The sequence below is a fragment of the Eubalaena glacialis genome, chromosome 2, assembly GCF_028564815.1.
Source record: "Eubalaena glacialis isolate mEubGla1 chromosome 2, mEubGla1.1.hap2.+ XY, whole genome shotgun sequence".
NCBI classification, from domain to species: domain Eukaryota; kingdom Metazoa; phylum Chordata; class Mammalia; order Artiodactyla; family Balaenidae; genus Eubalaena; species Eubalaena glacialis.
The window spans coordinates 68894514-68918662 of record NC_083717.1 but is presented as its reverse complement, the minus strand read 5'-3'; the positions used below and the strand labels follow the sequence as shown (position 1 = coordinate 68918662).

The following is a 24149-nucleotide window of genomic DNA, read 5'->3' as shown; positions in this document are numbered from 1 at the left end:
AATTGAGTTATTTGTAGTGAGGTGGATGGACCTACAGTCTGTCATACAGAGTGAAGTCAGAAATATAAAAACAAACACCGTATGCTAATACATATATATGGAAACCAAAAAAAAAAAAAAAAGGTTCTGAAGAACCTAGGGACAGGATAGGAATAATGACGCAGATGTAGAGAATGGACTTGAGGACACGAGGAGGGGGAAGGGTAAGCTGGGACGAAGTGAGAGAGTGGCATGGACTTATATATACTATCAACTGTAAAATAGATAGCTAGTGAGAAGCAGCCGCAGAGCACAGGGACATCAGCTGGGTGCTTTGTGACCACCTAGAGGGGTGGGATAGGGAGGGTGGGAGGGAGACGCAAAAGGGAGGAGATATGGGGATATATGTATATGTATAGCTGATTCACTTTGTTATAAAGCAGAAACTAACACACCACTGTAAAGCAATTATACTCCAATAAAGATGTTTAAAAAAAAAAAACTGGTCTGCTGAAAATAAAACCTCTTTTTTTAAAAAATTTTATTTATTTATATATTATTTTTTGGGGCTGTGTTGGGTCTTCGTTGTTGTGCGTGGGCTTTCTATAGTTGCGGCGACCAGGGGCTACTCTTCGCTGTGGTACGCAGGCTTCTCATTGCAGTGGCTTCTCTTGTTGCGGAGAACGGGCTCTACACGCGCGGGCTTCAGTAGCTGTGGCACGCGGGCTCAGTAGTTGTGGCTCGCGGGCTCTAGAGCGCAGGCTCAGTAGTTGTGGCGCATGGGCTTAGTTGCTCCGTGGCATGTGGGATCTTCCCAGACTGGGCCTCGAACCCGTGTCCCCTGCATTGGCAGGCGGATTCTTAACCACTGCACCACCAGGGAAGTCCCTAAAACCTCTTTTTTAACCAAAAAATTAAATTTCAAATAAATTTAAGACTTTACCTTTGACATAAGGCCCATTTTGAAACTAACTTTCTAAAATTTTTCACCAAAACCAGAATTGTTACTCTTAAATTAACAGGTCTGTGCCAATATTTGTTTACCTTGATAATGAGTTTACCTTGTCTCTTTAAGAAATCAGTAGTTCTTTCTGCTTAATTTCTACCTTAAGTTATAGTCTTTTATTAATTATCAATCAATCCCATAGCAGCCAGCTGCAGTGTCCCTCATAATGGAGCTCAGGTAAGAAATAACCAGGAAGAACACATAAGTTATTAAAATCAAAGATTCTGCTTTCATGTAAATGTCTCATAGAAAAAAAAAAAAAAACTCAGATTAAAGTCCATGTTGCATCCAAAGCTAACGTTTCAAACTTCAAGCAGGTGGCATAGCAATATGCCGATAAAAGCACATATGGAAGAAGGAAAACTGAACCAAGGAGAGTAGCAAAAAATGTATAAACTGATTTCTTTTTTAAGGGTAGGAGGAGCCACCACATGGAATCAGTCTTCACTCACAGGTAATTTTTTAAAATAATGAATTGACTTTTTTTTTAAGGGGGGAGCACAAAGAGTACAACAATGAACTCACTGTTTTTAAGGGGAAAGTAGAAGGAGCACGGGACCAGTACTCCTACCAGCACCACAGCCAGTTCTTGATATTTCCTAGGCTGGTTGTATTGTTAGAAACTGGAATAAAATGTGGGTTACGCTTTTTTCAAATCAGTGTCTTCAACTAACATGAAAAAATTAAATCAATGAAGATGTCATATATTTACTTACAAACTGCAATTCAGAATATTTGGATCCATTAAGGATGGTTCATTTTATTAATCAATGTCTAGAATACCAGAGGATAAACCAATGTGTTACTCAGAGCTCCTAAAATTTCAATTACATACTGTCGTTGATTTTCAAGTGAGAAGATATTTACTTAACACATACAAAGAAGCTATTTCTTTCTCTTTTCTCTAAATCTAAATGAGAATAGAACTAATAAATTGGGAAAATGAATTTTACCTTTCAAAGTTTTAGCAGCTCGGTGGTTTTTTGTTTTGTTTTGTTTTCATTCTTTGTGCTGCCTAAAACAATTTGATAGGTCAATTTACTTATCAGATTTTTTTTAACATTTTATGTCTAATCAGATACTTTCAGTGAGGTTGCATGTGGGCTTTATTATCACATCTGTGCCATATTAGAACTAGAGAGAAAAGTGAAGATTGGCTCATCTAGTTCTTATCATCAACATCATAATGTAGAGTTTAATTTAAAAAATGTAAATGTCTACACTAAATATAGCTTTTCTCCCTCATCCTTTATATTTGGTTTCAAACGTTTAACAAGTTTATTCTTTTCCAAATTAAAGCAAAAATCACTCAAATGCTGGTGCACATGGCTAAGAGTTTCCGAAGATCAGTCAGTATAATTCACTCATTTCACAGATAAGAAAACTGAGGGCCAGAAAAAAGAAGCCACTTGCCTAATAGGAGCAGAGCCTAAAACGGAATTCAGGTCACCAGCATTCTTTCCTACTCTACTGTGGTGCATTACACATTACAATACTTAAGTGTTTGAGCTAGATCACACTCAAGTGTCTAACGGTCACAGCCAAAACTAACCTATGGGCCTAAGCATCCTCTTCCCTTTCATGAAAACCAAAAATAATAGCTGGAATGAGGGTACCAAAAGATATGAGCCCACAGTACAACTAACCCATCAGAAAACGGTTGATGGGTTTCGGGTATTTTTATGTCAAAAGTGAGTCACAGTGATCTTGTGGGAGTTTTTTGCCAGACAGACTTCCTAGAAAAACCTGCCACGACCTCTCTTCTTTGCCCTGCACTAAACTGACTTTTGATGTAGTCAAAATGATGCACAAATACAATCAAGAGCAGCTTCTCCCTCCTCCTGCCATTCACTCTGCTGGCAGCCACCTGATGGAGCTGTAATACGTCATTTTTTTTTTTCACACAATACGTCATTTTTTAAGAGACAAATACTAGATGATTAATTGCCAGCTATGTTATTACGAATGGTTTCACAGCTTAAAATAGTTAATTCATAGTGTTTTCAGATGAGAAGTTAAATGTCAACTCAGTTCCAGTAGTAAGTGTAAACCTTTCCCCTAGCTTTAAGTACAAGTATAAATCTCCTTTTCTGTTTGAGAAACTGTTACATAGCCATCAATTCTCCAGCAACTCCTACTTACTTCTCACTTCCTTGGTGATCTTATTTCCCCTATAGTCCCTCCCACTCGGCAAGTTAGTGAAGAGATTCCAAAGTTGAAGAAAGCTGTAAGCCAAGGAAGCATTTCAGGTCAGTGACCCAGCAACTCCCTCTTCTTCTTGCCCTTCTTTGTACTACTCCGTCTCTCCTGATGTTCCTTCCCTCAGAAAAAGGTTAATTTGGAAAGCAATCATTAAAGTAAGAGGCAAGAAGCTTTCTGAGGTTCCAAGGCAAATTCACAAAACAGCACAAATACCCAATTTCATACATGCACATATATAAATACAATCCTTACCTTACCCCCTCACCTATCTACCCCAGCCAAAAAAGACCAAATCAGTGCATTCTGAACTCAAGGAACTGATACTGTTTTAGATTATTCATATCTCCTTCAGTAGGAGAATTAAAGACACTTTAAAAAAAAAAAATACTTCTGAGCAATAACAGCTGTGAAGTCGTGGCTTGGCACACCAGCTAGATTTTCTTTTCTTTTCTTTTTTTTTAATAAATTTATTTATTTATTTATTTTTGGCTGTGTTGGGTCTTCGTTTCTGTGTGAGGGCTTTCTCCAGTTGTGGCGAGCGGGGGCCACTCTTCATCGCGGTGCGCGGGCCTCTCACTGTCGCGGCCTCTCCCATTGCGGAGCACAGGCTCCAGACGCGCAGGCTCAGTAGTTGTGGCTCACGGGCTCAGTAGTTGCTCCGCGGCATGTGGGATCCTCCCAGACCAGGGCTCGAACCCGTGTCCCCTGCATTAGCAGGCGGACTCTCAACCACTGCGCCACCAGGGAAGCCCTTATCTTTTTTTTTAAACATTCTTTTTTTTTGACATATTTATTTTATTTATTTATTTTTTGGCTGTGTTGGGTCTTTGTTGCTGCGCGCGGGCTTTCTCTAGTTGCAGTGAGCGGGTGTTACTCTTTGTTGCAGTGCGCGGGCTTCTCATTGCGGTGGCTTCTCTTGCTGCGGAGCATGGGCTCTAGGCGTGCAGGCTTCAGTAGTTGTGGCACGCAGGCTCAGTAGTTGTGGCTCACAGGCTCCAGACGCGCAGGCTCAGTAGTTGTGGTGCACGGGCTTAGTTACTCCGCGGCATGTGGGATCTTCCCGGACCAGGGCTCGAACCCATGTCCCCAGCATTGGCAGGTGGATTCTTAACCACTGCGCCACCAGGGAAGCCCTAAAGACACTTTTAATACCAGTAGAATTAATGTGCACTTAACTAATCATGACATTGATTAATTGATTTGTGACACTGATTTGTGAAGAGTTGTCCAGTGGTTAAATCATATTTTCTATGCCCTGAGGGAAGTGATAGCTGCCACCTCAAATCAAGATGATCCTTCCAAAAAGCAGTACTCTTCTGAGAATACAGTTCGTTTTATTCTTTCTCATAGACCTGAAACTGCCTTTGCAGCCAGGCATCATAACCTCCCACCCCTGATACCAGTGTCTTTCATGGTACCCACTCCTCTGGGGGACCCACAGTTCCTTCCCCTTCCCTTTGTGATGGCAGCACTACTAACCAGAAAAGGCCGGAAAAGAGAGACAGCACAGACCTGGGGTCAGAGGGACCTGCATTTGAATGCTGGCCCTCAGTGAGAATGACAAATTAATCTCTCTGTAAGTCATCTCCTCACCTGCAACAGGGGACAAAAACACTCCTCAAATGGCTCCTTGAAGATTAAATAAAACAACGCACAAGAAGCGCAGGTGGGCGCCGGGCACAGAGCAGGCCCTCAGTAAAGTTCACGTCCTCCTCCCCAGCTCAGTTTCCTGCACATGTGACAGCACTCCTGACTCTAAGAGGACAGGTTACACACGTGTTGAGGAGAGTTAGTAAGAAACATTACAATTAGGAAATAACTAAGCTGCTCTGGCCCCTCCCTTCCCAAAGTATGCCTTCTCGAATTTTTCTTTTCCATTGTTAAGGCTCAAACTGAGACAGAAGAGAAAGCAATTAGGAAAAGTATAGGAGGCAGCAGAGTCTGACGTCAGTTGAAGGGGAAAGTAGCTATTATGAAAGAAAAGAATTGAGCAAAATGTGATTTGGTAAAAAATATGACAGCCAGAGTTTTCATTAAACAGCAAGGAGGAAAGACAAAGAGGGACCTTTAAAAATCATAATGGTTCCAGGACTTCCCTGGTGGCACAGCGGTCAAGAATCCGCCTGCCAATGCAGGGGACATGGGTTCGAGCGCTGGTCCAGAAGATCCCACACGCCGCAGAGCAGCTAAGCCCGTGCACCACAACTACTGAGCCTGCGCTCTACAGCCTTCGAGTCACAACTACTGAAGCCCATGCGTCTAGAGCCCGTGCCCCGCAACAAGAGAAGCCACTGCGATGAGAAGCCCGCGCACCGCAACAAAGAGTAGCTCCTGCTCACCACAAATAGAGAAAGCCCGCACGCAGCAACGAAGACCCAACGCAGCCAAAAATAAATAAATAAATTTATAAGAGAAAAAAAAAAATCATAATGGTTCCATATTGCTGCAACCAGTGACCATTTCATAGCCACATGAGAACGTTCATGAGAACGCCATACAAGGTGGGTGCTACTCTGTCCAAAACTCTATAGCAGTTATTAACACCAGATGATTCCCCAGGTACTAGGAGTAGATCATACTGCTGCAGTGTAAAGGGCCTTTGGAGCCTGTGTGCCATTTAAAGGTTAAAACTGCAAGGTTAGGGCTGGGACTTTACAGAGACAAATGTCAGGAAATTCTTATCTGTGATTCTCCGAGTAATCACCCTGCAGCCTCCTGGTGCATGTATATGCAATATCTGTCTCCGTGTACATGACAGATCCATCAGTGGAGCAGTATTAAGTGGCTGAGAAGAGGAACCGGATTGAGTTAGAGCAACATACCCCGCTTTAACAGGAGGACAGCAATTCTGGTTTGCTTACAACACTTAATTACCTTTTCCTCACACACTCCTCTCTGCTCACTCTGTAAATTCACATTGCCACATGCTTTGGGGCTTTTTGTTATCACAGTGGAAAAGTTTTAAAAGTTTAAGCAGAGGAAATCCAACTCAGCCCTCCTCCTTTTCGTCAAGTTCGCTTTCTCCCAATAGCCGTCTGGACTTGGTCACCACATCTTCATGTTAAAATAACTGAGGGTGGGAGTGTGGTGGGGGAGGGTACACGGTCTCTGCTTTGCCCTTAGAAGACCAGCGTGAGAGACCAACATGCACAAAAGACATAAAGAAAGAAGCTGGCAGCCAGGGGAGAAAGAATGTGGAGAAGTGCTTTACGAGGGCCAAGGAAGAACCATCAGCCTCTAAACTTCATGGGCTGCATGCAAAGACCACTTTATCAATCCCAGTGGCACAGCTGATGGACAATTCCCACTCATATTTGGGGGAAAGGGGGGGAATTCTTTGGATTCCATTACTATCACTTATTTATTGGAATCATAGGTCCAGATATCATCTAAAGCAGTGGTTCTTTATGGGGAGGTGATTTTGTCTCCCAGGGCACATGTCAACATCTAGAGACATTTTTGGTTGTCACAAGCGAGGAGATGCTACTGGCCCCTAGTGGGCAGAGGCCAAGAATACAATGCACAGGACAGCCCCACACACAGAGAATTACTCAGCCCAAAATGTCAACAGAAACCCTGATCTAAAGCAAATGAACTTGTGGAACTGACTTGACTGTATTCATGAAACAAAATAAAAGTTGTGGAATGCAAAGTTGGTTTTATTCTTTCTCATATAACTGAAACTAGCCTTTTACAGCCAGGCACCATAACCTCCCACCACAGACATAAATGACTTTCATTTGCATCTGATAAAATCTCTCTCTGATAAAAATCTATCTCAAATGTATTCTTTAATTATTTTAACCATAAAAATTATCTGGCAATTAATCTTAGATGCTTTGAAAATAATTTATAAATGGTGATTTTCCCAAGAACACATAAGTCTAAACAGGGCAATTATGAGATGAAAATAATTTTCATATTCAACTGGTAATGTTTCATAAACAAATCAGCAGCAAGTAATAAAACTTCACAAAAAAATGTCAATGTCTGCTCAGGTTGACAATAGAATCTGCAGCAGATGCTAACTTATTCTGAAAGAAGGTAAACATGTCTAAGATGAATTTTCCAAAACAGTAAATTTAATGAAGAACATTTATTTTGTAGCTCCTGTATGTAAATACTGAAAATAAGCTTGGTCCGATGGAAAACGTTACAAAACTAACAGACCCAACATCCCAGTATCCAAAAGGTCCTTCCAGATGGGTTAAAATCATGATTGGAGAACACACAGTCAAAGGATAATGGAAAAAGAAAACACTGATAAATTGGACTTCATCAAAATTTAAAACTTTTGCATTTCAAAAGATACCATCAAGAAAACCAAAAGATAAGCCACAGAATGGGAGAAAATATTTGTAAATTATGTACGTGATAAGGAACTTGTGTCTAGAATATATAAAATACTCTTACAACTCATTAATAAGAAGACAAAAAAAAATTTTTTTAATGGGAAAAAGCAAGACATGGAAACAACCCAAGTGCCCATCAACAGATGATTGGCTTAAGAAGATGTAATACATATAAACAGTGGAATATTACTCAGCCATAAAAAGGAATGAAATACTGACATTTGCAGCAACATGGATGGACCTAGAGAATATTATACTTAGTGAAGTAAGTCAGACAAAGACAAATTTTACATGATACCACTTATACGGGGAATCTAAAAAATAATACGAATGAATCTATGTACAAAACAGAAACAGACTCACAGACATAGAAAACAAACTTATGGTTACCAAAGGGGAGAGGGACAAATTAGGAGTATGGGATTAACAGATACAAACTACTATACATAAAATAGATAAGCAACAAGATAGCACAGGGAATTATATTCACAGATATATTATATTCAATATCTTAAAATAACCTATAATGGAAAATAATCTGAAATATATATATACACACACATATATATATCTGAATCACTTTGCTGTACACCTGAAACTAACGCAATATTGTAATTCAACTATACTTCAATTTCTTTTTAAATGAGCAACAGATTTGAATAGACTTTTCACCAAAGATCTATGAATGGACTATATACACATGAAAAGATTCTCAACATCATTAGTTACTAAGAAAATGCAAATAAAAACCACGAGACACTACCTCACCCCCACTATATAAATGAAAATACAGATAATAACAAGTGTTGTCAAAAATGTGGAGAAATTGAAACCCTCATACATTGCTGACGGGAAAGGTAAAATGGTACAGCCACTCTGAAAAAGTCCAGCAGTTTCGTAAAATAGTATACAATAGTTTCTTAGCGTGCCCATAACAGCATTATTCATAATAGCCAAAAAGTGGAAACAACCAAATGTCTATCAACAGATGAATGGATAAACAAAATGTGGCCTCTCCATACAATGGAATACCAAGTACATGTTTACAGCAGGGGTGAATCTCAAAAACATCAAGCTAAGTAAAAGAAGCCAGACACAACAGACCACATTTCATATGATTTCTTTTATATAAAATGTCCAGAAAAGGCAACTCTATAGAGACAGAAAGTACATTAGTGGTTTCCCAGAGCTGGGGTGGGAATGAGGAATGAATGCTAATAGGTAGAAGGTCTCCTTCTAGAATGACAGAAATTTTCTACACTTAAAACAGGTGGATTTTATGGTATTTAAATTACACCCCAAAGCTGCTTTAAAAAAATCACTTTATTGACAAGGTAGGCGATTGAGGCACAGGTTTTAGACGCTGAGAACAATGATGGCGCATGTAAAGACAGTAAGTATTTGTGCAATGAAAAGTTAACGTGCTTAAAATCAGATACCTAGGAAGAGGGTAGAACTCAGCACTCAATTCACAAATTTTTTTCCTCACAAAAGTCCTGAACAACCCCAGCAGAATTCAGACAGAATGGCAATTCTCTTACGTCAGCATAACAGTGCTCTTTATTACCAAATGATCACACATTTTCCTGCTCTGAGCTTGCTGATTTTGATCCAGGTACGATACTACTTTACCCCCCCCCGTGTAGAACCAGCCTTCAGGTCTGTGTGGAAAATTAAACACTAAAAAGGTTATTTGTTACTGAATCTAAAACATCACAAAGGCTCTTTAAGAGTTTCACAACTGTCCTCTCTGTCTTAACGTACCTCCGTCTTGCTTCCTAGATAAGTAATTCTCAGAGAGGTATTTGTGGTATCTGTGTGCACTGGCTCCAACACAAATACAACGTCGTGTCCAGATCCTCATTCTTGCCAGACATATTTAAAACAGTTTTCATATTTTAACCTTTTTTAAAAAATGGTTTTATATCAGATTTCATTATTTACTGAGTATCATTATTTGCTGAGGAATTATACAGAGCAAAAGGCAGCAAGTTGTTTAAACCAAATGACCACTGCATATTTTCTGGATGTTTTTTATCTTCTGCTACAGAAAAATAAGCAGTTAGGTGGCCCAGAAATAAAGGCCTGAGTCTAGATACACTCAGAATCCTCCAGGATGATACAATACTCTCACTATCATAAACGGTTTTGTGCAACGTCGGCTGATGTGTAATACTTCCCCACTGCTCTCTACCCCGTTACTGGAATGCCATTTACTGGGAAGACAAACACCTTATAATCATTTAACTCTTCAACCACAGCTAAAAGATTAGTCTAACACTTCACACAAATTCTCTACTTGACCGATAAAAAAAAACAACAACAAATTGGGCACCAATAGAGGCATTTTCATTTTTTATTAGCTTACCGTAGTTCATCTACTAAGGCTCCAACTACCATGAAAGAAAAGGTATAAACTTATTTTGAACCATAAAAGTTCTCACTGTGGTAGTGAAATCTTCTACTGTAATTTCTCCTATCCCTAAATTCACCTTGAATACATACAGCTCTGGCCACCAGGAAGTTCATCATATTTCACATATATAAAAGAACCAGAATTGAATCTCCAACTTTTATGAGCTGAACAACCTGAGAAAATCACAACCTCTTTGACCTTTAATTATACATACATACACAAACATACACACACACAGAGACACACAGGAAGATAACATGGATGTGTTTTATAAGTCCCTTTGGGTCTGGAGAGAATGTGACTTGTATTTAATCTTAAGGTTGATGACTTAACATCCCTTTTTTAATAAAGATAACAATCTTGAGCCTTCTTTTAATGTTATTTGAAAATTTTAAAATATATTAAGTATAATAGTTAAAAACAAATCAAAGTTCCCCCACCCCCATTACCATTTGAAATCACTGCTTTAGTCTGACCACTTAATAAATCATTCTGTGATGACAACTCTAGGCCCTCGTGGTAAATCTTGCTGGCCCAATCTTTCTTCCTTTGAAGAAAATAAAGACTTGGAAATATACAATCCAATCAAAGGCAGAGTCCTCCTACCACAACAAAATAAGCAACTTTGCTTAAGCAAAAATTATTACTTATTCCCAGAGTAAACTAAAAGGCTCCACTCAGAATACCTCAAGCAGCTACAGAAAAACGCAAATTAGAAGACCCAAGTTCTTATCCCTATTCTGTTGCTAGATAACATTGGCTAAGCTGTACAATAGCCCCTACTGTGAAATAAGAATGTTCTCTTTAGTAAATTACTTTAAGATCCCTTTGTAAATACAGGAGTCTGACAGACCTAGAAACAAACTCCCAGTCTTACAGAAGAATGAATGTTTCCCAAAGCAGCAATGTCATACCTGATGGCCAGCTTTGCCTGCATAATTCCCCAAAGCCTAGTTTACCCATCATATAATTGAGCTACCTGGTTCCACAGTTTTAGAAACCTGAGGACCAGCGGATTGTTTCTATGGGTAAATGCATCTGAATTCCAAACACAAAATGTCAAACTCTCTACTACAAGTGGAGTGTCTACTGCAACTTTAAAATCAGGCTTGATTCTTCAGTTTTCAAAAGATAAATATGAAGCATGGGGCTTCCCTGGTGGCGCAGTGGTTGAGAATCTGCCTGCCAATGCAGGGGACACGGGTTTGAGCCCTGGTCTGGGAAGATCCCACATGCCGCGGAGCAGCTGGGCCCGTGAGCCACAATTACTGAGCCTGCGCGTCTGGAGCCTGTGCTCCGCAACAAGAGAGGCCGCGATAGTGAGAGGCCCGCGCACCGCGATGAAGAGTGGCCCCCGCTCGCCGCAACTAGAGAAAGCCCAGGCACAGAAACGAAGACCCAACACAGCCATAAATTTAAAAAACATAAAAATAAAAATAAATAAAAATTAAAACAAAAAAAGTTTCATTTAAAAAAAAAAATGAAGCATTATATAATCTAACATAAAAATAACCGATACCGTAGAATTTTACATCTAGAAGGGATGTTAGAGATCATCTGGAACAACCTTTTAATTTTAATGTTAATTCTACATAGCAGGAGTGATTAATATATACAGTGTTTCTACTTTGGGTTCCCTCAATTGAGAAAATAAAAATCCAGACACTGTTAAAGACCATCAGGTATGCACATGCCCTTTTTAAAATACAGGTCCTTTGGGCAAGGATTTTTTTTTTCTTCACTTAGAATTAAGACTTCAACCATTCTAAATGGAAATGCGAGCGTATTTTAAAACCTTCTTTTGAGTTACTCTTCTCTCTCAGTTCTTCCACCAATGCCACCACCTTAAATACTTCTGATTGCTAAGGAATTCCAACACATTTCAATGAGACAGCCCATGCACACAAATCCCGAATGAGAACATATGCTCCAGCACTTAGTACTTGAGCACTCTAGGCAACCCACCTAGTGCTTCCAAGCCCCAGTTTCTTCATTTATAAAATGGAGAAACCCTGACTCCATGAATTCACAAGGATACAAGAACCAAACTAAATTATGTGAAAACACGTTTGGGAAGAATATTGATATACATGTAGATGCTTATTATAAGATCTCCAAATTCCCACATTTCACTAGAAGAAAAAAATTTGCTCCAAATGTTCAGGTGTAGAACCTAAATGGCTTACAGTTGCTAAGTTAGCATTACATACATTAAAACCAAATGGGATTTTTCTACCTAAAGTTCCTTCTAGGAAAATAGAGTAAGATGTTAAAACTTAGGTATCAACCTTTTAGTATTTCCACAGGTGGAGCACATACTTTCACCACATCCCTCCTGAAGGCAGGAATAGTCTCTTAGTAGTCCTTTCAGCTGCAGTAACTGGCACAGAGACTAGCTCTGTTCTTAATATCAGAATACACTTTTCCAGAATAAAAGTAAAATGTTCATATAAACATATGTGGGGTGGAAAGAGGTCTGGCCTGGGGGTACCGACCCTTGCTCTCACACCACACACAGCCTTGCATAAGCATTCTGAGCCTTCATTTCCCTTTAAAAGTCTACACTGGTAATGCCCCTTTTATCTAATGTCAGACATCCACCCAGAATACTGCACATAAATCCTTTGAGCGACAAAATGAAAAAAGCTTCTCACAAAGTCCACACTCTATCCATAGTAGAGGCCTACTGATTTTTATTTCATGTATACTTATAATAATAAACTTGGTTACTTGGTTATAAAATATTTCCCATTGTTGTTAAAAGCAGTACTTTAAAAAATTTTTTGGCTGCACCACGCAGCATATGGGATCTTAGTTCCCCGACCAGGGATCGAACCCGTGCCCCCTGCGTTGGAAGCGTGGAGTCTTAACCACTGGACCACCAGGGAAGTCCCCAAAAGCAGTAAAATAAATCAGATGTCGAAGGAAAGAAACTGGAGAAACCCTAAATGTTCTTCTTCCTGATGCATGGGAAGAAACCAAACCTTCCCAAAAAGGTAAATTAGATTCAATCCAAAATCATATATTGCTTAATGTCACTGAACACTTAAAAGTCATTCATTATGGTAGTCTCCATCTTTTATGCCAAAATTAGACTCAATTTGTGATTAATTTAATTCAATCTTTAATTATGATAAAACAGAATCAATGCTCAGCAAATACTGTACTACAGGACTTCCCTGGTGGTGCAGTGGTTAAGAATCCGCCTGCTAATGCAGGGGACATGGGTTCGATCCCTGATCCAGGAAGATCTCACATGCCACGGAGCAACTAAGCCCGTGCGCCACAACTACTGAGCCTGCGCCCTAGAGCCCGTGAGCCACAACTACTGAGCCCGCGTGCCACAACTACTGAAGCCCGCGCGCCTAGAGCCCATGCTCCGCAACAAGAGAAGCCACCACAATGAGAAGCCCGCACACCGCAACGAAGAGTAGCCCCTGCTCGCCGCAACTAGAGAAAACCTGCACGCAGCAACGAAGACCCAACGCAGCCAAAAATAAATTTAAAAAAATAAAATGAAATAAAAAAAAAAAAAATACTGTACTACATTCTAATACTATCCGTGGTTACCCAAATCACTAACCTGGGAAGAAATGGTAAAAGCCCTCTTTTATAGTTCACTTTTCCTTACTCAAGTAATCTCTTCACTAACTGCTTCTATTTTATTTTTCACTACATAACATTAATGGAATCACAAAGGAAAGGTCATCTAATTTTAAGCAACACAAAAGTTATCCAAGAAGCATTTTACATATAGAAATAAAGTGGATTATTTTATTTTACAGAATTAATTTTATTCCCAATGATGCTAATATATTTTAAAGAAGTACAGTGTTACTATTCCCCAACTATAGGTAAACAGCTCCTTCAAGGAAGTGACCGTGTCTGCCAATTCTGATCCTTAAAGCACGTGATAACCAAAAGAAAACTTAACAAATACTTCTGAGATTGGCTTTGAAAGGACTTTTATATATTAGTAATGGAAATCCAAATGCATAATTCCTTTGGAAAGTTAAATACACCAAGGATCTTAAGAATTCTGAGCAAATTCTGATATGTTCTCTAGATGTAATATATGATGGAAACTAATTTACAGTGTAATGGTAGATGAAAATATCAGGATAAAAATAATTTATGAAATATATGTAAAATATAAAAGTATATTTTATATAAATATATGTATTTATACAAATCATACACCTTAATGTGTTATAAATATATAATTTTATACATTTATGTATTTAATATTTCAGATACAATATTTTGAATTTTTATATATAAAATGTTAAAAATATTACATGTTATATATAAAATATAAAAATTATATATGAAATGTAATTATCAATTTTTTAAAACCTGTGCATTGGGGAAAAAACTGGAAGGAAATGCACAGAAATGTTAACACAGTATTTGTGTTTGGGTGATGAGACCTTGGCTGATATTTTCTTTTCTACATGTGCTAAATCTTACTTAATGGACTATGCACTACTTTTAGAATAAAACAATTTTCAAAAAGAAAAGAAAGGAAAAAACGGGAAGGAGCACTGATGAGAGGTAAGGAAATGGCATAATTAGAGCAGTTAGTTACCATTTAGTGTTATAATTAAGGAACTTCTTATGTGATCACAAATGATAACTAAGTTACAGAACATTTGTGCTGGAGTGACATCCTGCCTAATTCCGTCATTTGACAGGTACTACAGGAAGAACTTACAGCTTATATGATGCTTTACACTTTACAAAATGCTTTCAAAATGTCACATCACCGGTCCTTCAAAGAATCCTGTGAGATAGATTCATACGCCCCATTTTCAGAATCAGGAAACTGAGGGCTAGAGAGAGAATGTGCTTTAATAATAATATCTACCATTTACCGAATGATTACTCTGGGTTAAGCACAAAATCCTGTGAAAATTATCACCACTTTACAAAGAAAACTGAAGGGCATAGGTTACAGCTGAGAGTCACTGTTCTGACTCGAAGCCACGCATTTAAAACAGGAGTCTTGAGTTATAATCAACTTCGCAGAGTTAGTTAGCGGAAGAGTTGAGCCTATGCCCCCAGTCCTATGGTTTCTTTACCACACTGGTCTTCCCTCCTCGCCTACGGTTCTTTCAAGAGTGACTTAGTTTGACAACCACTATGAAGGTCCAGAGGCAAAAGGACTAGGCCCAGTAATAACCAAAAACTAATGTTGGCGGAGGGCCTAGCCTCAGGAGGAAGGCAAGGCAATGAATAACTGCAGAGTGCAGGGGGCAAGTCGAACAAGTCTTAAAATACACATCAAGGGGTAGCCAGAGGAAACACTCTCTACCTCAGGAGCAGGGATGGCAACATAAATCACGATTCCTGCACCTGACACTCGCGTTCCTCGGTACCATTCCCAGAGCGCCTTTCCGGTTCACCTCAAAGGTTGACCGCAACAACCCCTGGGCTGGGGTCCTACTTTACAGAAAAAGCTGGAAGAAACGACATGGTGGACCGGGCAGGCAGAGAAACAACGAGTGCAGGAGCTAACGATGGACACCTGGCGGACTGGGCACCTCGACCACGTCTGAAGGGCACCAGAGGAGTCTCGGGCCACCACCGAGGGGAGCAAGAGTCCAGGGCCCGCGGCGGCGACAGAGGCCCCGAGGGAGGCCGCGGTGCTGGGACTGTCGCCAGCCGAGGCTCGGCGCGGGGCTTGGAGATCGGCCCAGGTGCCTCACTACTCACGTTGGACTAGCCGGTCTGCGGAAAAGGTGGATGAGCAGCTGGTGACTAGCGCGCAGGGGACGCCCGCAGCCATCTCTGCGCCAGCGAACAGGTTCTGTCCAGGAGCCCCTTCCGCCTTGGGCGATACCACGGCCGCCGGCGCGCGGGGGAGACGCGCAAAGGAAGGCGCATTCTCAGAAGGCACGGCCGGCCCTGCCTCCTCCCCCAGCCCCTCTTCCGCTCTCGGCGTGGACCAGGCCGGGCTGCGCGTGGCGTTGCCATGGGGACGAGCTCCCTCCGCAGTAGGTTCCGGCGCCTGGAGACCTCGCCTCCCCGGGGAGGTAGCCCCGCCCGGCTGTAGGCATGGCCCAGGAGACGGAAAACCACGACCCCATCGGATCCATATTAATTCAGGTGGGAAATGGGCCTCACCGCCCCTTCCCAGCTAAGACCCTTTGAGCGAGGCCCAGCAGCGCCCATCCACTCACGCCCACCCATCCCCTCACGCCCACCCTCTTGGAGCGCCGCTCCCACACTGCCTCCAACACACGAGGGGCAGCACCGCTTAGAAAACTCCCAGATATGCCAACCCAGACCTCTCCCGCCAAGCTCACACACCTCCGGAGCCGGAGCCTGAGCCTGGAGGTTGCGCTTCCAAAGCACAACCATTTTGCCTCTGTTAAACTCCAGGACCATACACACCACCGGGATCTTTACTTTGGAAAAATGCATCTTACAGTGAGGCACCATTTTTAAGTGTTATGTTTTGAAAATTTTGATCCCATGATGTAGGGAAGTGGAGGAGATACGAATCAGACACATTGGAGAGGTGATAAATCTGGGGAGAAGTTGAAATATGTGAACTGCTTTTCTTAAGCACCCCAGTTTTTTTGGATCTAGAAGTCCCGTGCAAATAAATGAGTTCTGGGGATGTAATATACACCATGGGAATTATAGTTAATAATGCTCTACTGTGTATTTGAAAGTTGCTAAGAGTAAATCTTAAAAGTTCTCATCACAAGAAAAAAAATTGTAACTATTGACATGTGTGATGATGGATGTTAACTAGACTTACTGTGGTGATCATTTAGCAATATGTACAAATATCGAATCATGTTGTATACGTGAAACTAATGTTATATGTCAATTATATCTCAATAAGAAATAAATAAAATAGAAATACCTTGCTTGGGAACATACAGATAGGGAAACATATTAAAGATAAAAGATTGCTAATCAAGTTAAAGTTTTTGAATGTGGAAATGTGACAAATTAAAAAACACAGGGAAGTAACTTTTTCTAATCTGAGGGGGGAAATATCAAGAAAGTATTAACTTCTCCCATATAACTCAGTTTATGACAGTTACACTCAGATTCTTCCAGAATGTTAAAAGTACTTTGTTTTTTCACATTTACATATGATAGTTTTAAAACATTTCCACATATATCATCACTTTTAACTCTTATATTTACCTCTACTTGACTAAGGCTTGAAGTAATTTGCCTAAGGTCACTCTATCAGGACTCTACTCAGATCTAAATGGTCTAATTTTTCTTCCTGCCATGATTTGGTCTCTTACCTCCCATCTGGGAGACTTCTTTAAATTCACCTTTTCTAAAATACAAACCCCTAAACTCACCAATTTCATAGACTTCACCAATATGAATCATACCCAAATCTTCCTACCTCACCTTTTATTATCCTTGCTTTCACCACCACCCTAGAATGAGTTTAGCCAAACTGCCAAGTCTGAGGGAACAGTCTCCACAAGACTGTCCTCACTTAGACACAAGGCACAAGTTCCTGGGTCCCTAGAACCATCCTCACTTCAGACCAGCTATTTACACATCTGGAAGCCCTAGCCACCTCACAGTGGCTAATTAGCTAGAGCAACTCACAAAACTCAGGAAAGCACTATGCTTACAATTACAGTGTTTTTATAGCAAAAGGATACAAATTAAAATCAGCCATGGGAAGAGATGCTTAGGGCAGAGTCCAGGAGGGGTCCAAATGGAGCTTCCAGCCATTTTCTCCCCATGGAGTCATGGAGGGCATTACCTCCTTCCAGCCATGATATGTGACAATATATACACATTATTGCCAACTAGGGAAGTTTTCCCAAGACTTTAGTGTCCAGAGTTTTTATTGGAGCTCAATCAAACTGCCCATTTGGCTGACTTTTAGTCTTCAGCCCTTCCCAGAGAGTAGACTAATGATTTCAGTCTAATTCCTCTAGAGATTGGAACTGATACAGCATAGCTCAAAGCCCCCATCATAAAGACATTCCTGTCAAGCAGGACACTCCAGGGGCCTAGAGATCACCTCCCAGTATCCAAGGGCAAAGGCCAGACCTCTCTTTGGGAAGAGCTAAGAGAGTCTATCCATGTTGATCAGCCCCCCCACTTGCTTAAAAGGGTTACTTCCTATACACCAAGTGGAGGGCTATGCAGAGAAAGAGAGGCTACAGTTAAACTGATTACTGAGGCTGATCTCTAGATACAATGTAAAATTCTTCCTGGTACAATGTAGAATATGTATAATGAGGAAATGTGGAAGACCTTCCCTACTTTTTCACTGCATTCTGAGTATTTGTGAGCATACAGCAGCACCCTCAGACATGCCAACATGGGTTCCATTTCTACCTGGGGCTGTGACTTATTTCCTTCCAACAGGCTACCAAAGAGCAGTACATCTAGTGAAAAGGATATTTGGTTGGGAGTCAGAATACTGAGGTCTGACCCTGGCAATGACATTGCCAGGTGGGTAACTTTGGGCTAGTCACTTCGTCTCTCTGGGCCTCAGTTTTCTCTTCTGTAGGACACATAGCTTAGATTAGAACTACCGCTGATTCTAAATTGACCCAATTTCCCCAAAACTACATAACTGGTCTTTACTCTAAAGTGGACTTCCTTACTGTTAGCAGAGGTACTTCATTCAAATCTCCACTTGCTTCACCCTAATACAGTATATTAGGTCTATGTCTCGGTGAGATACATTAAGCAACTCTTTAAACCAATGATTCTCAAAGTGTAGTCCTAGGACCAGCATCATTAGAACCAGCTGGGAGCTTGTAAGAACTGCAAATTCTCAGACCCCACTCCAGACCTAATAAATCAGAATTTCTGAGGGTGGGGCCCAGCAATCTGTTTTTACAAGCCTTTCAGATAACTCTGATGCACCCACAAGTATGAGAGCTACTACTTTAGATCGTACTGTAAAATATAAACTGTTGCATGATTTTGAAGAAAAATCACAATAGCATAGTAGCTATCAGGTATCATGCATGGTTCTAAGTGCTATATATATTTAACTCATTTAACCCTTACAAGTCTATCCGATAAGTACTATTATTCTTTCATGTTATGGAAAGGAAACTGATCAAAGATGAGCATTGTGGGTACTCATATACATAGAAAATTCAAGCAATCTTCTTTCATTTTCTATGTAAGAAGTTCTGATTGTGAATATTCTGTCCCAATCAGATCATATATCAAAGTCCATGTTTTCATTTTTGGTTCAGGAACTATGAGTACCATGCCCACATAGAGCTCTACTAGGCAGCATTTTGTTAGCTACTTAATTTCTTTCACCTTCAAGTGTATAATTCAGACCTTTTATAATTTTATCTGGCTCTTTCCTCAACTGATCAGAATACTGAGGTTTTACTATAGTAATAATAATCATTATAATTAAAATAGTAGCCAGTATTTATTGAGAGCCAGACCCTGTGCTGAGGGCTTAGATAATCTCCGACCAACTACTGTAGTAGGCAGGTTTTATTTTTAGCTGTGGTTTACAGAAGAAGAAACTAAGATACAAAAAGGTAAAGTAACTCACCCAAAGTAATAAATCTGGTGTGTGCTGGTCCTTAAACAGGTTATGGCACATTTGTGAAACAATCTTTAAGAAGTGTGGTGGTGATTCTGGGAGGTTTCCTAGATGGTTTCTTTTATTATTAAGTATTAGAAGCTTTGTGTTTATACTTTATTAATAATAATGTGGTGTCTTTATATGTTTATAAATACTTGTTTGACCCAACTATTAAACATATGTTTGTGCAACCAGGATTACCAAGTCTTGCAATCAAATTAGCTTTTTATTAGTTTTGGAAATCATATTTCAAAAACCCAACAGTTGTATGTTAACACCAACCTTGGAAATATTTGAGCTGATTGACAGCTTTATATTATCACTGTCTCTCTTATCAACCCCTCTGTCTGGTTTGCCAGGAGCGTACAACATAAAAATGAATGGGGAAGCAATGAGAATGACTCAGCCAAACTCTTATCTTTAGCAGAGATGAATAAAATGGAGTCATGAGGCTGCTTTTGACAAAACGGAGTCTGGTTGCATGGCTCTTTTAAATTCTAGAGCAACTTTTGTCTGCATTGAATTTTTCAAGGGCTTCTTATTAAGTAGCCCTGTCCCCAGACTGTCAAAATAATAATCTTCCTCCAAGTGGGAAATGTATGGAAAGCAATGCATTTGATGATCACAGAGATGATGGGTGACACGTAAAATTTCAGTATGGTAGACTGGATCTATTTGAAGAACGGAGATTTAGAACTTAATCTCTTTTTCTACCCAGGTCTGGTGAAATATTTCCTATAGTACTTGTCTCTATTGCAATTATACAAACAGATGTGCGGTTACTAAGAGGGGAGAAGAAATATCTGGCAAGGAAAGTAAAAAGCTCTTGAGAAAGATTAAGAGAACAATTCAAATCAATGAACATTTACTAAGTGCCAGTTATATGCAAGGTGTTTCACTAGGTTTTACCATTCAGGAGAAGAGAATTAACATTGGTTCAGTGCCCTCCTATGTGGCTGGCCTTATACAAAGCACTTTATATACTTTAACTCATTTTATTCTTGCCACTATTCTAAAAGGTAGCTATCTATCCCCATTTTACAGGTAAGAACACTAAGGCTCTAAAAAGCTAAGTAAATTTGCCCATCTCAGTTTAGTAAAGGAGGAAATAGAATTCTAGTTCATATCTGTCTGGTTCCAAAGCCTATATTCATTCATTTTCACACCCATTGTCTCATTTTCATTCTACAAGTAGAGTAATTCTTTTTTTTTTTTTTTCTTGGTAAGAACACTAGAGAAAATGTGGATGGTGTGCATGGACATTGTGTGAACAGTAATAGAACAAGGAATTATGTTCATTTGCCTTTTACCAAGTTATTACTATGCACCAGACCTATTACATATTATCTCACAACTCTATGAAGACATATAATTGTCCACACAAAGCAATGAAGAAATCAGACCTTCGGTTCCCTGATAAATAATCCAGTGCGGTTTTTGCTCCCTCCAGCAGTTGACAGGCATAATTACACAATGATACTTGAAGCTACAAGTATTACAAATACTAGAGCTACAAGAAGGAAATTCAGTGCATTCAAAAGTTGAACCAAAAAAAAAATGTGGGCCTGGAAGTGGGCTTGCCCTTGAACTGCTTTTTTGTACTTTCAAATGTCTTTAGACAATAGATAATAAATCAGCTTGCAGCACTAATTTGGACAAAACAGTCGAAAGAAGTACATCTTCATCCTTAGTGTGTACCAGCAAACAGTAGGTGTGTTCCAATTTCAATCTGTGAGCCCTGAAGGCTCTACATGATAATTTGTGCAGAGTACAAATGACCAGATGTGTCTGCCAGACTGTGATGCCCATCAGTGAAAAGATGCAAATCTTTTGATGTCTTGAATACTTGACTCCTTGGGAATGCTTGAGAGTAATCGATAACATAGGCTGGATCAACGTGTAGGTCCAGTAATACTAACAGAGAAATGGTAACTGTTTCAAAATGCCGTTAGCAACCCAATCTGCAGATTATTATTGGTGTGACTATCGCTGAAACAGGTGTTGGGTTCATAAATTTGCATAACAAAATGTTTCTCTTGTGGCAGCAGCCCATACAATAATTGGTGCCATCTGCATTTATCTGTGGAAGTTTGGTTTCTAATATGAATGCAGAGAATCTTGTGCTAATTTCATAATACCTATTTTATTCTGAGGGTGCTTGACTTTGGAGAGATGTTCATCATTTCTAAGGAAAATACAAATTGAAGGAAAATGTTAAAGTAATGACGTTATGTTGCTTTTTCTTCAAGGATTGTTTTCATTTCTGACTACATAAAACAAAATTAAGGCCACATCTACAGAACTGCTTCTTCAGAGCAGTAAGTGGGGAAGATCCAGCTAGAATGGAAAACCAGCAGGCCCTGTCCACATATTTATAATTCTCTTTTGAAAGGCACTGCTTTCACTAGAACCTCTCTTTGCCGGAAGTGTTCTGTCTTCTTACCTCTCAACCAATTAGTAGAAATCAGAGTTTGGCACAAACTTCTTATTGTATCTGACACAACTGCTTTACCACCTGAGAAAGCAGAAGCCATTTGAGTTGGAGTTTTATCTTGGATCTGTTTCTAATGGGGGAAGGACAAATAGAAAATTGTATGAAAGCTTAGTTTTCCAAAATCTGAAAGACAGTAACTGGAGCCGTCTAATAAAGCACGTCTCAGAACCATAAGGACAGTCCTTTTCAATGATCACCATCTTTAAAATCAACTTTCTTGTCTCTAGCAATTCAAGCAAATCACAAACCTTTAAGATAAATAACTGTTTTAGGTGGACTATGTATGTATTCTTTTTTTTTTAATTTATTTATTTTATTTTTGGCTGCGTTGGGTCTTCATTGCTGTGCGCGGGCTTTCTCTAGTTGCGGCGAGTGAGGGCTACTCTTCGTTGCAGTGCGTGGGCTACTCATTGCTGTGCCTTCTCTTGTTGCGGAGCATGGGCTCTAGGCGCGCGGGGTTCAGTAGTTGTGACACGCGGGCTCAGTAGTTGTGGCTCGTGGGCTCTAGAGCGCAGGCTCAGTAGTTGTGGTGCATGGGCTTAGTTGCTCCGCAGCATGTGGGATCTTCTCGGACCAGGGCTCAAACCCGTGTCCCCTGCATTGGCAGGCGGGTTCTTAACCATTGCGCCACCAGGGAAGCCCTGTATTCTTTTATATTTTATATTCTTCTACCTCCAGGTCCATGAAGAACTTTATCAATTAAAGGAGAAATTAACAAAATTCCCACTTGAGGAAAAAGGCGAAACTCTTGACATTCAGAATCTTGAAACAGCAATCAAAAGGACTGAAATGGGGTTAAAAGTAAGTAGAGTTTTAGATATTAAATAAAATTCCAGAAGGAGACAAGGATTCCTCAAGAAGAAAAGAACTGTGCTTCTCACAGGCCCCATGTAATTCTGTAACAGAGGTGGGCCTCAGTTGGTCATCACCTTTCCCATGCTGTTCCTTTTTTTAAAAGGATGATTATTAACTGATTGATCAATTTATGTGCCACAAGAATGTGAGGCATTGATAATATATGATTATGCAGTGATAACCCCTAAAATGTAGTTTGATAAAGTCATTTAGAGTTTTAAAAATAACTACTCAGTCCAACAATATGCCTGACAAAAAAAAAGGATTCATACCAATACATTGCAGAGAGTTTCTATCAGATTCACCAGGATTCTAAAAAATAAAGAGTTTACTTTTCCCTAATAGCTTAAGTATTTTGAGATTAGTCATTTTTGTAATATTGTAACCTAGTACATAACAATGGAAATAGAAAAGAAATACACCAATTTTGGAACAGAGAAATAAAGTAGATAGGGACTTCATCATTATTAGACGAATATAAGGGCATGGGAGAATCCAATCTTCAGACCAGGATAACATTCATATATAAAACAAGGATCTATTAGCACATGGGTCCAAATAAAGGCCATCTCCATCTTCCAGACCTCTGATGATCAGTGTCTCTGCTCTTGCTTCTGACTTTCACTCTACCATGTTATTAGCATCCCAGCTCAGCTCTTGAGGCTGAGAGATGTGGTATATTTTGTTGCCTCATCAGACTAGCATGCCATTGTCCTATATTACGTGATGATGAGAGGGCTGGACCCAGCTGGAGTCTTTGGGTTGGCCATTTAAAATAATCTGTTACCTAGAGGCCAAACTCTTTCCTCTGATGCTTGCCTGAAGTCCCCATAAGGGAAAGACATTACTCAATGTCAGGGTTGCCTAGCAAGTTTCCCAGCTAGGTAGCAAACTGACTATTGTGCAGGTTCATTTGTGAAGAATGCTACAGGTCACTTAAGCTTTGAGTCTCAATTGTTTATGCTGCTTTTTGGGATAAAGTAATTTGGTCTTGAGATGCCTAATGATACCTTAGCCTTGAAATAAACACATAGCATGTTGTGTCTTTTGGCTTAATTACACCATTCCAAGAGTTAACCTAATGAAATGGAGTAAATTAGCTGAGGATCTCAAGTCCACTCTAATGGCCTAAACTTTAACTTTTCCGTAACAGATTCACATCGAGAAGTATTTAAATGTTGTACACCAACGTGTTTTAACAACTCCTATTGATGATAACTTATATTCTTCTCACGCTTCCAAATGGTAAGTAAAATAGCCATTTTAGGGTCCAGAATAAG

The 24149-nt window shown here is 39.9% G+C and overlaps 2 protein-coding genes across 3 annotated transcripts in view; one reads left to right on the top strand and one right to left on the bottom strand.

The window, feature by feature from the left end:
* AAGAB (alpha and gamma adaptin binding protein) overlaps positions 1-15816 on the bottom strand; it is an 81984-nt gene extending 66168 nt beyond the window's left edge. Inside the window, exon 1 of one of the 2 annotated variants that reach the window (XM_061181989.1) lies at positions 15671-15816. In XM_061181989.1, the coding sequence (XP_061037972.1) occupies positions 15671-15743 (73 nt within the window). In that variant the 5' untranslated portion in view covers positions 15744-15816. The remainder of the gene's footprint in view (positions 1-15670) is intronic. The other variant, XM_061181988.1, reaches the window with a different exon arrangement.
* Positions 15817-16012: 196 nt separating this feature from the next.
* Positions 16013-24149, top strand: part of IQCH (IQ motif containing H) — a 207022-nt gene continuing 198885 nt past the window's right edge. The window contains exons 1-3 of the mRNA XM_061181981.1: positions 16013-16063; positions 22693-22815; positions 24023-24114. Of these exons, the coding sequence (XP_061037964.1) occupies positions 16013-16063; positions 22693-22815; positions 24023-24114 (266 nt within the window). The remainder of the gene's footprint in view (positions 16064-22692; positions 22816-24022; positions 24115-24149) is intronic.